Here is an 18012-nt window from a genome sequence, read left to right as displayed (position 1 = left end):
TTTCACCTTTTACAGTGGGAAACTATTCCTGAACCTCATATTTCTCACAGTTAGGATGTTTCTTCCCTTTCTTAATTGTATCTTAAAGAAGTATGGGCTGGATGAATGGACTACAAGGTGGATAGAAAGCTGGCTAGATCGTTGGGCTGAACGGGTAGTGATCAATGGCTCCATGTCTAGTTGGCAGCTGGTATCAAGCAGAGTGCCCCAAGGGTCGGTCCTGGGGCCGGTTTTGTTCAATATCTTCATTAATGATCTGGAGGATGGCGTGGACTGCACTGTCAGCAAGCTTGCAGATGACACTAAACTGGGAGGAGTCATAGATATGCTGGAGGGTAGGGATAGGATACAGAGGGACCTAAACAAATTAGAGGATTGGGCCAAAAGAAACCTGATGAGGTTCAACAAGGACAAGTGCAGAGTCCTGCACTTAGGACAGAAGAATCCCGTGCACTGCTACAGACTAGGGACTGAATGGCTAGGCAGCAGTTCTGCAGAAAAGGACCTAGGGATTACAGTGGACGAGAAGCTGGATATGAGTCGACAGTGCGCCCTTGTTGCCAAGAAGGCTAACGACATTTTGGGCTGTATAAGTAGGGGCATTGCCAGCAGATCGAGGGACGTGATCGTTCCCCTCTATTCGACATTGGTAAGGCCTCATCTGGAGTACTGTATCCAGTTTTGGGCCCCACACTACAAGAAGGATGTGGAAAAAATGGAAAGAGTCCAGCAGAGAGCAACAAAAGATTAGGGGGCTGGAACACATGACTTATGAGGAGAGGCTGAGGGAACTAAGATTGTTTAGTCTGCAGAAGAGAAGACTGAGGGGGGATTTGATAGCTGCTTTCAACTACCTGAAAGGGGGTTCCAAAGAGGATGGATCTAAACTGTTCTCAGTGGTACCACAAGGAGCAATGGTCTCAAGTTGCAGTGGGGGAGGTTTAGGTTGGATATTAGGAAAAACTTTTTCAATAGGAGGGTGGTGAAGCACTGGAATGGGTTACCTAGGGAGGTGGTGGAATCTCCTTCCTTAGACGTTTTTAAGGTCAGGCTTGACAAAGCCCTGGCTGGGATGATTTAGTTGGGGGTTGGTCCTGCTTTAAGCAGGGGGTTGGACTAGATGACCTCCTGAGGTCCCTTCCAACCCTGATATTCTATGATTCTATAATCCTATTATTCTTAGCTATGCATAGTGGAGAGGACTGTTGTCTGAAAATGGACAGGTAAAATTTACACATATAAAAGTCCACTAAGACTTTTCACAGCAATGGGTAAAAATTACAATATATCTGATCCAGAAAAGGATAGGCCATGCCTACCTAGTCCCTCTGTGCTGTAGGTGAGGGGCATAAGATAACCTTAACGAATACCACTATTTCCTTTCTAAATTATCCAGATCATGCCTCATTCTTTAAAGTAGGGTACTGTCAGGGTATACCCCCCCCCAAAATCTGAACTCTAGGATACAGATGTGGGGACCCGCATGAAAGACCCCCTAAGCTTATCTTCTACCAACTTAGGTTAAAACTCTTCCAAGGCACAGTCTTCTGCCTTGGACAGATATTGCTGCCACCACCAAGTGATTTTCACATATATTCAGGGAAGAGTCACTTAGAATCCCTATCCACCAAAAATATCCCCCAAGCCTCTTCACCCCCTTTTCTGGGGAGGCTTGAGAATAAAATACCAACTAGTTGCCTTAGCAATGTGAGCACAGACCAATTCCTTGTCTAAGGACTTTGGAATCAAAGGATTCTTTAAAAAAGGTAAATTTTATTTAAATGAAACATCTGAAAACTCAGGCTTTAGGGATTAAACACCAAAAATAAGTTTCTTAGGGTTCAGCTTAAAGGTTACAAGCAAAACAAAAGCTCCTGGGGTTAGCACAGAGGAATCCACAAACCAAAACAACCAAAATGGTTCCTAATTGCATCTGTCTTAACTTTTCCTGTGCTATTTACATATCTGGGGTTCCAAATGAGGAGTTTCTAGGTATGATGCCAATGATTTCCCATATCTGGCTTAAAGCTTACAGCTTGTTGCTGCCTTCCCCTCTCTCCAGCCTGACAGACCCCCCCCCCCAAAAAACCCAAACCCCACACCCAGCAATTTTTACAATTTAAAAGGGTACAGCCCCCCCATTGGTACCCATGGTCAGGTGCCATCATGTTAAGCTTCTCTTAACCCTTTACAGTTAAGGCAATTAGGATACAGCTGCTAAGGAAGATTCTATAGCTACTGACTGGCAGGGTGTCCCCCAGCTGTCCCCCCTCATTTATCACAGGTACTAACAATGCAAGCTAATTATTCATAGTACAGGGAAGTGTTATATAAACTTCTATCACACATCTATATTGGTGTTCTTCTACCCAGTCCAAAAACCATCTTACTCCTTGCTGTTCCATCCTTGAGTAGAACCTTCCAATTGTGTGGCATGAGACTAGGATGAGCCCTGCAAAATCATTTCCACTTGTGACCTAAATGAGCATTTGAATCCAAATGTCCAGAGGTATAAAGTCATTCACTAAGACATTTGTCACATTTCCCCACTTGCAGGAGTGAATTTGTTTTCATCCATGTTGATTATAGCTGTGGCTAATATTATACAAAATATTCAGATAGTCTTTTTGTTCTAGTGGAAATCAAAGCTTGTGGGAGACCACCCAGCATTACGAATGGGAATATTATCAGTGAACTTCACAAGAAATAGCATGGTGACTCAGTGGAATATGACTGCAACCTCAGATTTAAAATGATCGGATCAGAGAGTATAGAATGTGTTGATGGAGAATGGTCATCTTCACCCTTTTGCATTGGTAAACTATAGATTTTTCACTTTTGAGATTAGTGTAGAATAATTTCTTGTTTGTTTATGCTTTCAGGGACTTTTAAAATCCAAACTACACACAATGAGGTGTAACATGCTGGCTGATGTGCATAATTTCCATACCATAGCCCTCTGTGGGATGGAATCAGACCTGTGCAAGTTTGTGACAGGTGCATTCTTCAGTGCCGCAGCACTGGGAAGACTCCAGCCTTAATTAAAGTCAATTAAGTAGTTTCTTTTAGGGATTACTTGGGTGTCAATTGTTGGGCTAATGAGGCAATTGACTCAGTAATTGGGAAGATATATTTGGGAGGAACTAGGAAGTGAAGGGAGGAGAGAAAGCTGTGTGGAAGACTTTTCCTGTTGTATACCTGGGGTCCGTCTGTTATGCTTTGAAACTGAAAACTAAAAGCACATGTAGTGAAAGAGAAACAGGCTGTGTGTTTGTAGCTAGGTAGCAGTATTCACGCTGTAAGTGAAGGGATGCCCTGTGACACTGTGTTTATTGCCTTGACACCTAATATGCTACCCAGGGACCAACTGTAATTTGCAGGATCTTGAAAGGAACGTTGATTAAGAAAGTTGTAAGCTCCTTGGTTCTGTGTTTATACCATGCCTAGCAAAATGGGGTCCTGGTCCATAACTGGGGCTCCTTGATGCTACAATAATATTATTTATGAGTGCCAATTGGCTAATTTACTACTAGGACCCTGAGGGAGGCATTTGGTATGCATATTAACTCATATAATGTTAAGAATCAAAATAAATGCACAAAGCTATAGTATTTGCTTGCTCTTGCAGTTTATTTGGAAATCAAATAGAGTATTTTGTTTAGATTCAGCAGCAGTGAAGACCTGCAGCTTCAGGAAATAATTACAGATGTTTTCATAAAATAAAGAGCTACTATGAATGTTACCTATTTGTAGAGAATCTTAGGTGCATGTAAAAAACAGTTGAAAGGCAAAGGGATGTGGAAAAGGACATTTGTGCAGATCAGTAAAGGAATGTTTCCTGGAGAAGTGTGTTGTAAGGAGCAATTTAACAGAGGGAGGGGAGGTTGGATAGTGCATAATAAGTGGTAAGGAATCCTAGGTGTAGGAGTGGACATGAAATTAAGTACAAACTAAAAGTGAAATGAGGAGAGGGAAAAAAGCAACTAGCAAGGAGGTTTTATGATGAATGTAGGAAGGGGTGGGATAGGCAATCTGGGGCAAAAAACAGGTAGGAATGAGATTGTGCTGAGCCTTGGAAGTGAACATAAGGAACCTGAATGTTTTACAGACATAGAGAGCAAGCAAAGGAAATAATCCAGAGAGCAGTGATGTGGTCACAGCAGGAAGGGAGGGAAATTATTTTAGCCCTGGTTTTGCTGCAGATTGAAAGGTGGGAAGCTGAGCTTGAGGGAAGCCAGGGAATAAGGGGTTGCATGTCTCAAGGTGTTGTATTGCAGTGCAATTTTCATTTCTTGGATGTGTGCACTAAGAGTGACAGTGTTTTTAAAAAGAACATGAGTGAGTCAGTGCATCGTTGTATTGGTGTGACTGAGTATCATGATAGTAATGAGCTGATGTGTAGAGATGGTTCTCTTTGCTTATGATTTGTGTGCTTTGCAGTGTCTGTATTGTTGTGAGAAAATACATTTGAGCAACCTTAACTTTAGTTTCACACAAAAAAATCATTAGAAATTTTACAGGAATAAGTGACAATGTTTAGAGAGCCTAATGCAAGGAAAGAAGCCTAATAACAACCTAGGAGATGAGAGGGAGAAGAGACTTTTAGAGAAAACAGTATTGTTACAGACTTAGTATCCCTCTCCTACATTCATTTAAGTCAGTGGAAGTTTTTCCACTAGCTTTAATGGGAACAAGATCAGGTCCTAAATAGTGGTTTTAATATTTGCATTAAATGTCTTTTATGATGTATCTGTAAATGTGACAAAACTATAATATGGATCATTTGTTCATTACCCTACAGAAGAGGAAAAAACATGTCTACCACCCTCCAATATTGCCAGAGGGAGTGCCTTCAGTGTAAACCAGAACTGATATTTTCATGGTGATGCTGTGGAGTATGGCTGTGAAGGAAACCTTGAAATTGTTGGGACAAATATCATAAAATGTCTTAGTGGAGAATGGACATCTTTACCTTCATGTGCTGGTAAACTGTACTTAGATAACACTTTAAACATCAATGTAACTTAATTTTATTTAAAGATTTATAGAGTTTATTCATCTATATTCATGGAAATACAATTAATGTGGATATTGTATCCAAAACCAGATACATTAAAAGAATATCAAGGTTGCAAAGTCAAGTACTCAAAAGTTAGGAAACACAACTAAAGGTTGTCTATGCATCTTTAATTAGATGAATATACTATATTTTCCACAAAACCCCAGCCTCATTCTGTGAATGAAAAGTTACTCAATATTCCTTTTTATCCTCTACGTTCATTATGTGGCCTGGGCCTTATTTACTGCACACCATTCAAACCCTGCACTGAATAGAAAATTACTAATTTCCTCCATGATGTTTCTATGTTTCTCAGCATAGTATTTAAGTGCTTCACAAACATTAATAAGTGTGTTCTCACAACAATGCTGTGAGATAATGGGGAATTATTATTTCCATTTCACATATAGCAAACTGAAATACAGACATTAGGGCTAAAATTGTCAAAAGTGTCCTCTAATACCAGGTGAGACACCTAGGCCCTAATTTTCCACAGTACTTGTAGCAGTTTAATAGCACATCATATGTTGAAAGCATAGCTCCCATTGACTTCAGTTGCAGTCACGAGTGCTCAGCAGTTCTACAAATCTGGCCCCAGATGTCTTACATAAGGCTTTCAGAAAATGAAGAAAACACAATTTGTAGTCAACTGTGAACATTAAGTGACTTGGCTAGTGCCATATAATTCTTTTGCAGCATCAGGGATACAGTCCAATTGTCTCAGGCAGCATTCAACTTCTTGAACAATGAGACAATCCTTCCTCTTCAGGCAATTTCCTACCTCATTTTTTACCAGCCTTCCAGCTTCTGAAACAGGGTTCCTAAGACTACAGCCTTTTCACTACACAACCCTAATTCATCCTCAGAGCAGGACCATCCTTTGGACTGAAGTGGGATGAAAAAAGTATGTGATCATGTAATCAAAGACTGTAATTTAATGCATAATCACAAGGGAGCCAAATCAAGATTGCACAGGTGACCTTCATTCTGGCACATTCTAACATAGGGGTTTTTGGATGCCATTTCCAAATTAAATAACAATTGTAAAAACAGAAATTCCATTATGTGGAACCATGCTGATAATACAAATTGGAGGTCAGAAAGGTTTGGCTCTTTGAATCCACAGCACAGACTTCTGAGTTCAAGGAGTAACTGATAGCAATAGTAGGCTGTCATCCTTTATGTGGATCAGGCACTATAGAAGACACACTTTCCCAGTGATTTTCACAGATATGTACTGAAAGCAGAGAAATCTAGAAACTGAGGACTACTGGATTGAATTCCAGGTTCTGGACAGGAGTATATACTAGTGATTATAGACTAGTCCCCCCCTTGCCAAATTTGAAATCCATGCCTCAAAGTATGGAGGAGCTAAAGCTCCTATAAATATTCTTACAACCAACTCATTAACATGGGCAAAACAATGTATTTTTCACTGACTTCATTCTTAGAAATGGCAGCGCCATTTTTACTAAAACTTTTCATACTAATAACTTCATAATGTCGTCATAATAGCAATCCAAATTCATAAGTGGTACAGAATCATCACACCTGGCGTAAGAAATTTCAGCCTGAATAGTTTAAGTTTAACAAAGTTATAGTGTGAAGAGTTGGACAACCTCAACTTAGGCAGCACTACCTGCACCGTTTCTAATTATTTGGAGAACCGTTCTCCACCTGGCATAGCTACCATATTGGTTTCATGCTGGGTTTTCTCTACGATGGCTCCTAACTTGCAAAGGCTTAGGCATTAGTTCAACTTGTCGCACCATGAATAGTCCTACTAAACTCAAAGGGGTCCTCAGTGTGTAAATGTAGCACATAAGTAAGTCTTCATAGCTGTGGGGTCTAAATTTGTTCTGGAGTTTTAAAACCGTTTGACTCCTTGTTTCAATGTATCTTTCCAATAACAGGCAACTTTGTAGCATCCCTGGGACTTATAGGATGTAAGGGGCTTATACAGTGGGTTTGTTTATTTGTTTGCTTTATGGAATTTTCCAATAACCTCAAACATTCTCAGGATGTGAGAGATTAATCCCTCCCTCTGACCTCCTGTACATCTGAAGCAGGTCTTTTCATACTGGAACTACTTCTGTGGCCTTTTCTTCTAATTCTTTCTTTCAGTTTCACAGGCTAATATAAGATAGTATATGGGCTATGAAAATCAGGTAACTGCAGTAAAATAAGATTTGCGTATTTACAAACCAAGAAAGTAAGTAAGTCACTAAGGAGCTTTGGAAAATTGTATCCTGTATTCAACTCAGTGGTCAGTTTGCTTAGCTTGCACAGTTATCTGAGAAGCATTCATTATAACTCCCAGAAACCCCTAATTAAAGAGACAAGGCCTGGTTCAGCACATCAACTTTAAGACACATACTCCTTTCCTGGATACTGATTGTTTGAAATAATCTGCTGATGGTGGTACATTTCTCTACACAGTGGTGGTGTTTGAAAAATAGTGGACGAACAAATCAAATTATAATTTGGTTGTTCTTTCACACATTTAAAGGGACACTGTCAACTTAAAAAAATCACCTCTGTTAGAATATCTTGCCTGCTATTGTTAAAAGCACACAAACTATAAACACTGAGGAAAAAAATGTTTTTCTTTTGATCTCCTTCTGCTAATAATCTTGGACATTACTTGTAACAATAGTAGGTATAAAATTTTCAAATGGACACATCTTCAAGTTGATGGCATCTCTTTAAATGCATATTTACCTGACAGGTTCTTTGAGCTATAACATTTTAATTTTTGTGTTGGATTTTATTTAGATCCATCTGTGAAATGTGCACTTCCAAGGAATCTTGAGAATATCAGATTTTTATCAGTTTACAATTTTCAAAAGAGTTTCTATCACAAAGATGTTGTAAAATACAGATGTAATTCAGATGTCAAACTTAAACAAACAGTCTGTGAATATGGGAAATGGTCACCCAAGCCAGAATGCATTGGTAAGTATTTGCATTTATATCAAATTGTTGCTTTTTGTAATCCAGCTAAAGAATGCTAATTTTATTAAAGCTACTATTAATCTAAATGAAGTTCACTAGTTTGAAAAATAGGGCTGATTTTAATAATTAAACCATAAATTTGTTTATATGCTAATAGGAAGAAAACACTGATCAAATACTTTTTAAATGTCAGAAATAATTTGACATCCTAACCAAATGACTTTTGGCTAATTTACTATGAATTACTTTCGCAGAACAATTAAGAGTCTGAATAAAGTACATATTACAATGAGAGTTGGTTTAGCTTCTCTCTCTACATAGAGATGATGTATTCTTGATCTGCATTCACCTATGGCACTGCAGATTACATAGACCTGACTTTTTTTTGTGCTGTGCTCAGAAAGAAACTTTAAACAAACTGTAGAATTTTTGGGTCAGTGGGAGACTGATAAAGAAAATGTCAGACCAGTGTGCTGAGTTTGTGCTAGTGAGTCTCTCCTTAATTAACTCAATCCTGTAGCAGAAGAGAAAGGGGACTCCAAAGGAAATGATTTTTGCCCTACATGTTTAACTCAATGGTTTACAAAATGTGTGTCCTCTGTGGAAGAAAAGATGGACTCAGTTCATAAGTGGTTTTATCCTCCAGTTACTAGGGTTTAACCGCATTTGAGGTACATGGAGACTGAGATTAAGGCCATAAATATCTGTGCAAATGAAACCTCAAAAAAGTGCAAAAATTTCTCAATAAGAGGAGGAGGGGGGAAGATTAGAAACTCTGGAAAACCAAGTGAGGGTGTGAGGGTTCACACCCCTCCTTACAGGGCAGCACGGCCTAGTGGCCAGAGTCCATATAAGCGCCCCGGGTTGCAGGGCAGCACGGCTTAGTGGCCAGAGTCCATATAAGCGCCCCGGGTTGCAGGGCCGTAGGACCTTACTACTGGCTCAGCGAGGGTGTCCTACCGAAACTTGCTGAGGCTTACCGAGGTCAAGGTACCAGTCCGTCACCCCCTCCCCCTGTGTCGCTCCTTACCGGCTGGGGAGTTGGGGTCTCCCACAGATCCCAGGGTTCTCCATGAGTCTCCGGATCCGTCGCCGCCTCCTGGTTCCTCCTGCAGTAGGGGTTCGTGCTGGCCCGTCGAAACCTCCGTCCCTGGCAGCCTCAAGAGTGTCAGCTGGTCCTCTGCAGGAGCTTCCCAGTTAGGTCCCTCCCCTGTGGCCACCAGCCCCGACTGAGCTGAGTTTCCTCCTTTTATACTCAATGAGCATCTGGAGCATGCCCAATACGAACCGGGAGGGACTTCCTCCGTCAGAGCTACTGGTCTGACGTCGCTGGGGCTAGTGCACGGCGGGGCTGTCCCGTCACAGAGGGCTAGATGTGTTTTGGATTCTGGGTTTGTAATATCACTTTGAGCATTTGTGTGATACAATCCCCAGGCATAAATCTGGAAAAATGGACAATCTAGGAAATGCTGCCAGTTTCTGTTGGACAAACAGTAGGTTCGCAGTGGCCAGTTGCTCAACCACTGGGGAGAAAGAGTATCAGGAAAAACATCTCTCAAGATGACTTCAGAGGACTGCTCCCAAGTACACTCTATTAGCTAATGTTTTATAACTAACTTCTACAAAACACACAGGTCATAATGACCTCTACAGGATCATCACTTTTCTAACTTTCAAGAAACTTTTAATATCAGAGGTGTCTAGATTCAATGTTGTTCAACCAGCAAGGTTTTCACACTCAGTTGTTTACTTGTCTGTCCCTTTCTCCAATTCTGATTAGCAGAAACTGTAGCTAGTTTTGACCAAATTAACCCTTCACTATGTGGTGTTCTATTTCATTACTTCAGGGTGGCAGAATGCACACAATATGGTTGCAATTAGCTTGATCACATTTTGGGGTATACACACCCCTCAAATCCAGGGAAACAAGCCAAGCACTAGAGCTATGTGGGAACTGGAATTTCTGTTCCATGGAAAATTTCACACACAAAAAAAATCATCCCAAATCCAAACAAAAAATCCAAAATGCCAAATTTTCCACAATTTGAGAAGAATTGAAACAGAATGTTTGAAAAATTCTAGGAAGGGAGCTGATCAGCCAGCAGATCTTTGTGTTTCTAACCATTAGAGGAGTGAAGTTCTGGAACAGCTTTCCAAGTGGAGTAGTGGGGGCAAAAGACATATCTGGCTTCAAGATTAAACTTAATAAGTTTATGGATGGGATGATATGATGGGATAAATTAATTAACAAAATTAGGCTATCTTTGATTATTAGCAGGTAATTAGGCCCAATGGTCTGTGATAGTATGTTAGATGGGGTGGGATCTGAGTTGCTACAGAGAATTCTTTCCTGAGTGCTGGCTGGTAAATCTTGCCCACGTGCTCAGGGTTTAACTGACAGCCATATTTGGGGTCAGGAAGGAATTTTCCTCCAGGGAAGATTGGCAGAGGCCCTGGAGGTTTTTCGCCTTCCTCTGCAGCATGGGGCATGGGTCACTTGCTGGAGGATTCTCTGCACCTTGAGGTCTTTAAACCACGATTTGAGGACTTCAATAATTCAGACATAGGTTAGGGGTTTTGTTACAGGAGTGGGTGGGTGAGATTCTGTAGCCTGCGTTGTGCAGGAGGTCAGACTAGATGATCATAGTGGTCCCTTCTGACCTTAAGTCTATGAGTCTATGGCAATTAAAAGAGGACAATGGTTACTAAAGATCTGTGGTATGCTGTTTTTCATCTAATAACTGTTCTGATTTGCAATGAACTGTCACATTTACCATATTTTAAGCCTTGAGATCTGACTGAAACTATCTTTTGTTGAAGAGAATAAAAGAAAATGCACACCTCCCCCTCAGCTACCAGGAGCCTCCAAGATAACAGAGAAAAGAAGTTATGAGACTGGTGAAAAAATAACTTTTACGTGTCTGGAAAATTTCAAGCTTCATGGAGTGAAAGAAATAATGTGTGAAGGTGGGAAGTGGCAGTCACCACCACACTGTGTTGGTCAGTAGGATGTTTTATTTATGTTTTAGTTTTTAATATAGATTTCCTGAAATTAGATGAATCAGACAAAAAGCACATTCAGTAATAACTGTCATTTTGTTGGAGATGATACACACTGGGCCTAACTCTGCACCCATTGAAGTTAATGGTAAAATTCCCATTGACTTCAAAGAAAGGAGAGGTAAACCAGTACTGAGCTTTCTTAAAAATCCCTGACTTAATGCACCCCTCAGTGTGTAGGTGTATGTTCATTTCTTATTTGGGGCTAGAAACAAGCTGGAATAATCACATTTTAATGAAACTCTTCAGCATTATCCAGCTTTGGTATATGGAAATTCTTTTGAGCATACAGAGACGCAGGAATTCAGTCACTTCGTCACTGTTATCCTCATTAACTTGGGGTTAAAAGGAAAATTTTCAGTGGGCATATTATTGCATAATTTTCCTTCATGGCAGTTTTATGGCTTCTTTGGAATTATCTAGTTCTGGCCAAAGTCAGAGAGAAGCTACTGCACCAGATGGACCATTGGTCTCATTCAGCATGACAATCCCTGTGTTTCTGTTTGACTGTACTGTACTTAACTTACACTGTAACAGCCTCAAATGTTTATTATAGGGCTGGCCAGAGGGTTTGTTTGTAGCATTTCTTAATTTGAGCCCATACAAGGAGTCCTGCATTAAGAACAATGACTAGAACTTGCACTCACTCAGCTTTACCTTTTTTTCTTTCAGTTTTAGATTACATGTGCATTTGACATGTACATTTTATTGTTAATTTTTCTCTTCCAAGCAGAAGAAAAATCATGTTTGCAACCATATCCCATAGAAAATGGTGAGATTAAGTCTAGAAAATCGAAGCTTAAGAATGGAGAAACCAGGACCAGTGACTTATCCGAATGGTGCGACATTAAAGTACAGCTGTAATGCGGGCTTCATGTTAAGAGGCCCATCAGAAATAACCTGTAATATGGAAAAATGGACTTCACCACCTGCCTGTATTGGTAATTATATTGTCTGCTGTGTTGCATTTCCATTAATATTTTTTCAGTAGAGCAATCAAAGAGCCAAATTCTATGCCAGTGTAATTCCAATGGGTTCAGCAAAGAATTTGGCCCAATGAGTTTTAAGTGGAGGCTAAATGATGGTGAACAGGAACTCTTACATTTGTTTAGCTTGCTGTGAAACAAACTTCTGATTGAAGTGAAGGATTTATTTAAAAAAAATTATTTGGTTTTTAAAAACTGCCTTGTGGAACCTATCTTCTGTCCCAGTTATTGCTCCCTTTTTTTTACTTCTCTGAGAAAAGGAGACCTCTTCCAGCTCTCTGCCCTGTAGGGCCCATGAAGACCATAGGAACATCTGTCTCAGCAGGCTGATGTTTCTTGACAGCTTCCAAACAGTCACTGGTCCCAGCTTCTTCCACTGTCAGTTCTTCTCTACATCAGGTATTCTGCTATGCCCATAGAAAACAATAGACATCAGCCAGTGTTCAGGTGGTAGCAATCATCTGGGAATTTGCTTGTTCACAGAGCCAAAATAACTAACTAAAAAACTGTAAATTTTATTTTGCTTAAAAATATACTAAACAATGACTGAAGACATTTTATAATTGGATGCAATCAATCCATCAAAAAAAATTCTTTTTATAGCTTTTATAACTTAAGTTTTTATAATGACTCAGAAAATAGAGCATATATATTTGAATAATCTTGTTTTTAGTAGAGAGAGAGAGAGAGAGAGAATGATACCTGATGGGTATTTTCCATCTTTCATTGCTACAATTCTACAATAGAGGACAGATTTTTCTAACTTTCTGATAATTAGTAAGGTCATTTCCATCAGTCATTGTCCAATGTACATTCCTAAATGTACATTGGACAAAAGTTTAGTACATCCAGCATTTCTGCTTTGGGATGTAATTGGGATGCTGCAGTAAGTGCTGTACCTGTACTGCATCTAAAAATACCCGGATCGGCGGGTAGTAAGCGATCTAGATGCGATAAATCGATCCTTGAACACGCTCCCCATCGACTCCAGAACTCCACCAGAGCGAGAGGCAGTAGAGGAGTCAACAGGGGAGCCGCGGCCATCGATCCCGCGCCGTGAGGACCTGAGATAAATCAATCTAAGATACTTCGACTTCAGCTACGCTATTCACATAGCTGAAGTTGCATATCTTAGATCGATCCCGCTCCCCTAGTGTAGACCAGCCCAGAGATGCCTTGAACTAAGATGGCTCATGAATAAGGCTTGCATTTGAGCAAGGAAAAGTGCTTCTTTACACTTTTAGAAAATGTGTGGTGTTTTGTGAGATGCAATATAGCACAGAAACTAGCATTTCCAGCTGGAAAAGGCACATGCATTGATATCTTGTCAATACAGAACAATAAGGAGCCTATTGTTTATTCACAGGGGAAAAAGAACCCATCGTTTTGTACTTCTAGCACTCATCACTTGCATGTGGAGATAAGTCAGGTTAAGGATCACATTCTAACCAGTCCTGGCATAAGCTGACAACAAATTCCAGGATTCCTCTATATGTAATAAATAGACAATTTCCAGTCATACTTAATTTTCAAAAACATAGCTGCATGCTGAGAAATGAGTCAACCTCTTACGTATATGTTAAAACAGGAATTTTAATGTGACTATAGGGTCATTCCTGTTTTGACTTTGTTAGTAAATATGTTTTTATGTAAAAGCAATAGTGAATTTGGGGTTTCCTCTTGAACATTTCAATTTTTCTATAATGTGAACCTCCCCATGTGCTGCCCCTGGGTTGGGGAATACCAGTGCAGAAGTAACATTTCCCTCTATAAAAAGCAACAGAGGGTCCTGTGGCACCTTTAAGACTAACAGAAGTATTGGGAGCATAAGCTTTCGTGGGTAAGAACCTCACTTCTTCAGATGCAAGAAGAAGTGAGGTTCTTGCATCTGAAGAAGTGAGGTTCTTACCCACGAAAGCTTATGCTCCCAATACTCTGTTAGTCTTAAAGGTGCCACAGGATCCTCTGTTGCTTTTTACAGATTCAGACTAACACGGCTACCCCTCTGATACATTTCCCTCTATGAAATACAACTTTAATAGGTGTTACAACCAGGGCTTTACAAAAAAATGTATTAAGCCAGTCCACATAATAGTGAGTGCAAATTCCAGCAATAGCTGCCCAATGCACAGTCATGGTCTATAATAATCACACCGTCCTATAGGACTATTCAAATGAGTATGTGGTATAGCACTGGGCTGTCTAGTCCTGTGGCTAAGGCACTGGACTGGGACTTCAAATATCTGGCATCTGTTCCTGACTCTAAAACAAATGTCCTTGTGATCTTGGGCAAGTCACTTAATCCTCCAGGGCCTCAGTTTACCTTCTGCAAAGGGATAATACTTATTTACCACAGAGGACAGTGTGGAGATAAATTAATTAAAGCTTGTGAGATGGTCTGATGCTATTATGATGGATTCTATCTTTATATCTCTATAGCATTAATAAGGGCTTGTGTCCATGCAGCAGTTGCCCAAGTTTATCGTGAGTTGTGATTTTAAACAAATGTAGTTAAACTGGTGTATCAGTCTGTGGACCTGCTTATGTCCCAAGTTCAGTTCCCTGCTCCACCACAGACTTCCTGTGTGTCTGTGGGTGCATCACTTTTTTTCTCTCTCTGCCTCAAATTCTCACCTGTAAAGTGTGGATAATAGTACTTAGATATGTCACAGGTGTCAGGAGACTAAATACATTAAACATTGTCAGTCACTCAGATACTACGGTGATGGTGTCTAAAAAAGTTTTTCAGTTTAAACCAGATTCAGTTTAGTCACAACAAGTTTAAGTGGAACTGAAGTGAGATACTTAAACCAAAATAAAAGTGTCTACAGAGGAGTTTGCACGGGGTTAAAGTAACTCAGTTTAAAAAACTATTTAAGTTACAATGACATGACTGCTGTGTGTTGACAAGGCCTAGCACAGGACAGGCCATTGCATGAGAAATCTAGGAGACAAGAAACAACCAGAAATGCTAATCTTAGACTGAGGCAGAAACTAAACATCCACAAAAACTTAATTCTATTTAGCATTTGTTTATTTAATTAACCAAGTATTGAGCAATTTTATTTAACAGTGCACATTGTGTAAGTTTCATACCCATCCATGTCTCAGTGCATATTTCTGAGTGCTGCTTGAAGTCTTTATTTAAAGTTTCTCTCTTTTTGTATCTGAGCACCTTGTTAAACAGGCTTTAATGAATGAAGGTAATTTGTGAGAGGGTTTCACTCACTTTCAATTTGTGTGACTATTTTTTCAGAAATGCCATGTAGAGATGCACCTGATGTTCCCCATGCTCATGCTGAAGGTAGCATAAAGACTAATTATGAACCTGGTGAAGCAGTGCGTTGTCAGTGCCACCCAGGTTTTATTGCTGTTGGATCACAGGAGGTAACATGTAAAAGAGGGCAATGGACCCAGCTACTGGAATGCCAAAGTACAGTGTGTGGTTTGATTTAATTGTCAGGAACCTATTATAATATAGGCACTCAGATACTCAGGGGATGATGATTACTATTTATTTGAATTAGTGTATTTCCTAGGATCCTTAGTCATGGACCAGGGCCCCAGTGTGTTAGATGCTGTACAAACACAGAACAAAAAGCAGTCCCTGTACCAATGTGCTTACAATCTAAGTATAAGACAAGAGTCAATAGATGGGAGTACAAGGAAACAAGAAGACACTATTGGCTGGTATGACAGGTTGTAGTATCAGCACATCAATGGCCTACATTGTCAAGTTTTTTTTGTAGGCATTGTGGAAAAGAAGAATTTAAAGGAGGGATTTGAAAGTGGATAATTAGGTTGCTTTGTGAATGTTTATGGGGAGTGCCTCCCATGTGTGAGGGGCAGCATGGGCCAAAGCATGAAGGTGCTAGTTTGAAAATGGAACACGTGGGCAGTGGAGACTGGCATCATGGGCCGATTGGAGAGGAGCATCGAGAGCTTGATAGTGAATGAGATATGATGGGATGCTTGATGCAACAGAGAAGGGGGGAGCCAGTGGAGGGATTGGGTGACATGTTCAAAGGGATGGGATCGGAAAATGATTTTTGCAGCAGCATTCTGAATGGATATGAGCAGATCAAGAGTACATTTGCCAAGGCCAGAGAGAAGGATATTTCAGTTATCGAGATGAGTCAGATATACAGCTGGAGTATATTATGGGATGGAACAAGGGAAATTGTGGAAATCTGGGGACCAAGTACTCATAATTTCCTGAGAGGTGTATGGGTATTCCTAAATATATAGTGATTGCTGCACAATACATAGTGACAATTTCCCACAAGGTGCACCTGAAGGCAGTGCAGAATACACTGGGATTGGCTACCCACAGTGCCACGTGCCTTATGTTGAATCAGATATAATGATAGACTTGATAAATACTTAAATACGTTAGGATACTTAACTTTCTGCTCCCTCTGTTGCCTCTGCAGCAGCAGAGGACAAAACAGTCAATACCAAACTCTGTTCCATGGCTGTGCTTCATTCACTGGGAAGGCTGATACACAAATCCTGATAATTTCAAATATGGAAGGAGCTGCGAGAGGATTTGTTGTTTGTCAAATGGAAAAGGACAAAATAGGAAAGCAATTTTTTTCCTACCAGCTTCTACAAAGAGAACTTAAATGTATTTTTAAAACTATCAAAGTCTGCAGGTTGTTTTTAACGTATTTTAAATTTACTTATTTGTCACAATATAGAGTCCAGTGCTGCAGCCTGTGCCATTTTTTGCCCTAATAAGGAATACAGAATAAATGCTCTCATCTCACTTTTACAGATTTGTTTCATTACCTTCGTTATGAGAGTGCCTGGAGTTTTCTTTTATGGGCCATAAAGTATAAGATACTCGACAAAAGTGTTTCACTTTGATAAATCTCCCCTTTCAGATGCAACATGTGGAGATCCACCTGCAGTTGCCAATGCTGAGATCATAGACCATAGAGACAGAAGATATTGGCCTGCTGAAAGAGTGCAGTGTCAGTGTCATGAAGGTTTTGAAAGTCATGGACCAAATGATGTCACCTGTATAAACAAGGAATGGTCACAACCTCCAACTTGCGAAGGTAGAGGTTTGAATTTTTATTAAAACAATTAATGCCAGATTGTACCTGCCTAGTATATGGGTGTCAAGTAAGGTGAGGAGGTTGCAGAATCCCTTCTGAAACATCCTTGGCAAGCAGAGTCTGAATGAATGTCGCTAGTACTCTCCTTGGTTGCAGCTCATTTCCCCCACTCCACAGCTTGTCAGCTTTATGGGCTAGTGTGTAGAAAGATGGAGCTGTGGACCTGCCTCCTTACCCCTTTTAGAACCATGTACCACTAGTAGAGAGAAAGCAGGCCTTACATGCATCTGAGCATAGGGATTGAAATTGTCCCTGGCCCCTATGTAAGCTATTCAAAAGTGGGGGAAGGCTCCTTGCACCCTTGCCACAAGTGAGCACCTGTATTAGGGCCAGGCAGAATCTGGCCGTTAAAATGGGTACAACATTCAGTACTCCACCAGCACCATATGGGGCCAGCTCAATGGACAGTTCAGAGAGAGGGGTGCTGCAGCCCTACCCCTAACCCCCTTATTATTAATTTTGCCAACTGTGGGTAAAATCAGTGTGTCCTTCACTCTTGTCATAGTCCATATGGACATCTGTAAGTGAGGGAGTCTGCAAATGGTGTCTCCTTAAAAATAGGAAAGGAAAATTTTTTAAAAAATGAAGTGTAGTAAAAGTTAAATTTGAAATGAGTAAAATCAAAGTGATGCAAATATTTGCAGCCAAACAAGCTGACTTTAAGAGGTTTCCATTTGGAGAAGTTAGGAAAAAGACTTGTATGCTGTTTCTTATGTTTTTATGTTTTCAACCCCTCAATAATTCAGAAGTCTCTCTTGTTCATCTTTTTTTTGAAGGATGTGGGGGGAAGTTCTGGTGTCCATTGAAATCCCACCCCATTCCTGTCAGC

The 18012-nt window shown here is 40.2% G+C and overlaps 1 protein-coding gene across 1 annotated transcript in view; it reads left to right on the top strand.

Moving 5' to 3' along the window:
* The window catches only part of LOC128842458 (complement factor H-like), a 107069-nt gene that overhangs the window by 27345 nt on the left and 61712 nt on the right, over positions 1-18012 (top strand). The window contains 4 exon segments of the mRNA XM_054038482.1: positions 2637-2816; positions 4802-4984; positions 7835-8014; positions 16947-17123. Of these exon segments, the coding sequence (XP_053894457.1) occupies positions 2637-2816; positions 4802-4984; positions 7835-8014; positions 16947-17123 (720 nt within the window).

The sequence above is a fragment of the Malaclemys terrapin genome, chromosome 8 (genome assembly GCF_027887155.1).
Source record: "Malaclemys terrapin pileata isolate rMalTer1 chromosome 8, rMalTer1.hap1, whole genome shotgun sequence".
Taxonomy (NCBI): domain Eukaryota; kingdom Metazoa; phylum Chordata; order Testudines; family Emydidae; genus Malaclemys; species Malaclemys terrapin.
The sequence above is the reverse complement of the archived record's forward strand: the minus strand, read 5'-3'. Positions and strand labels throughout refer to the sequence as shown.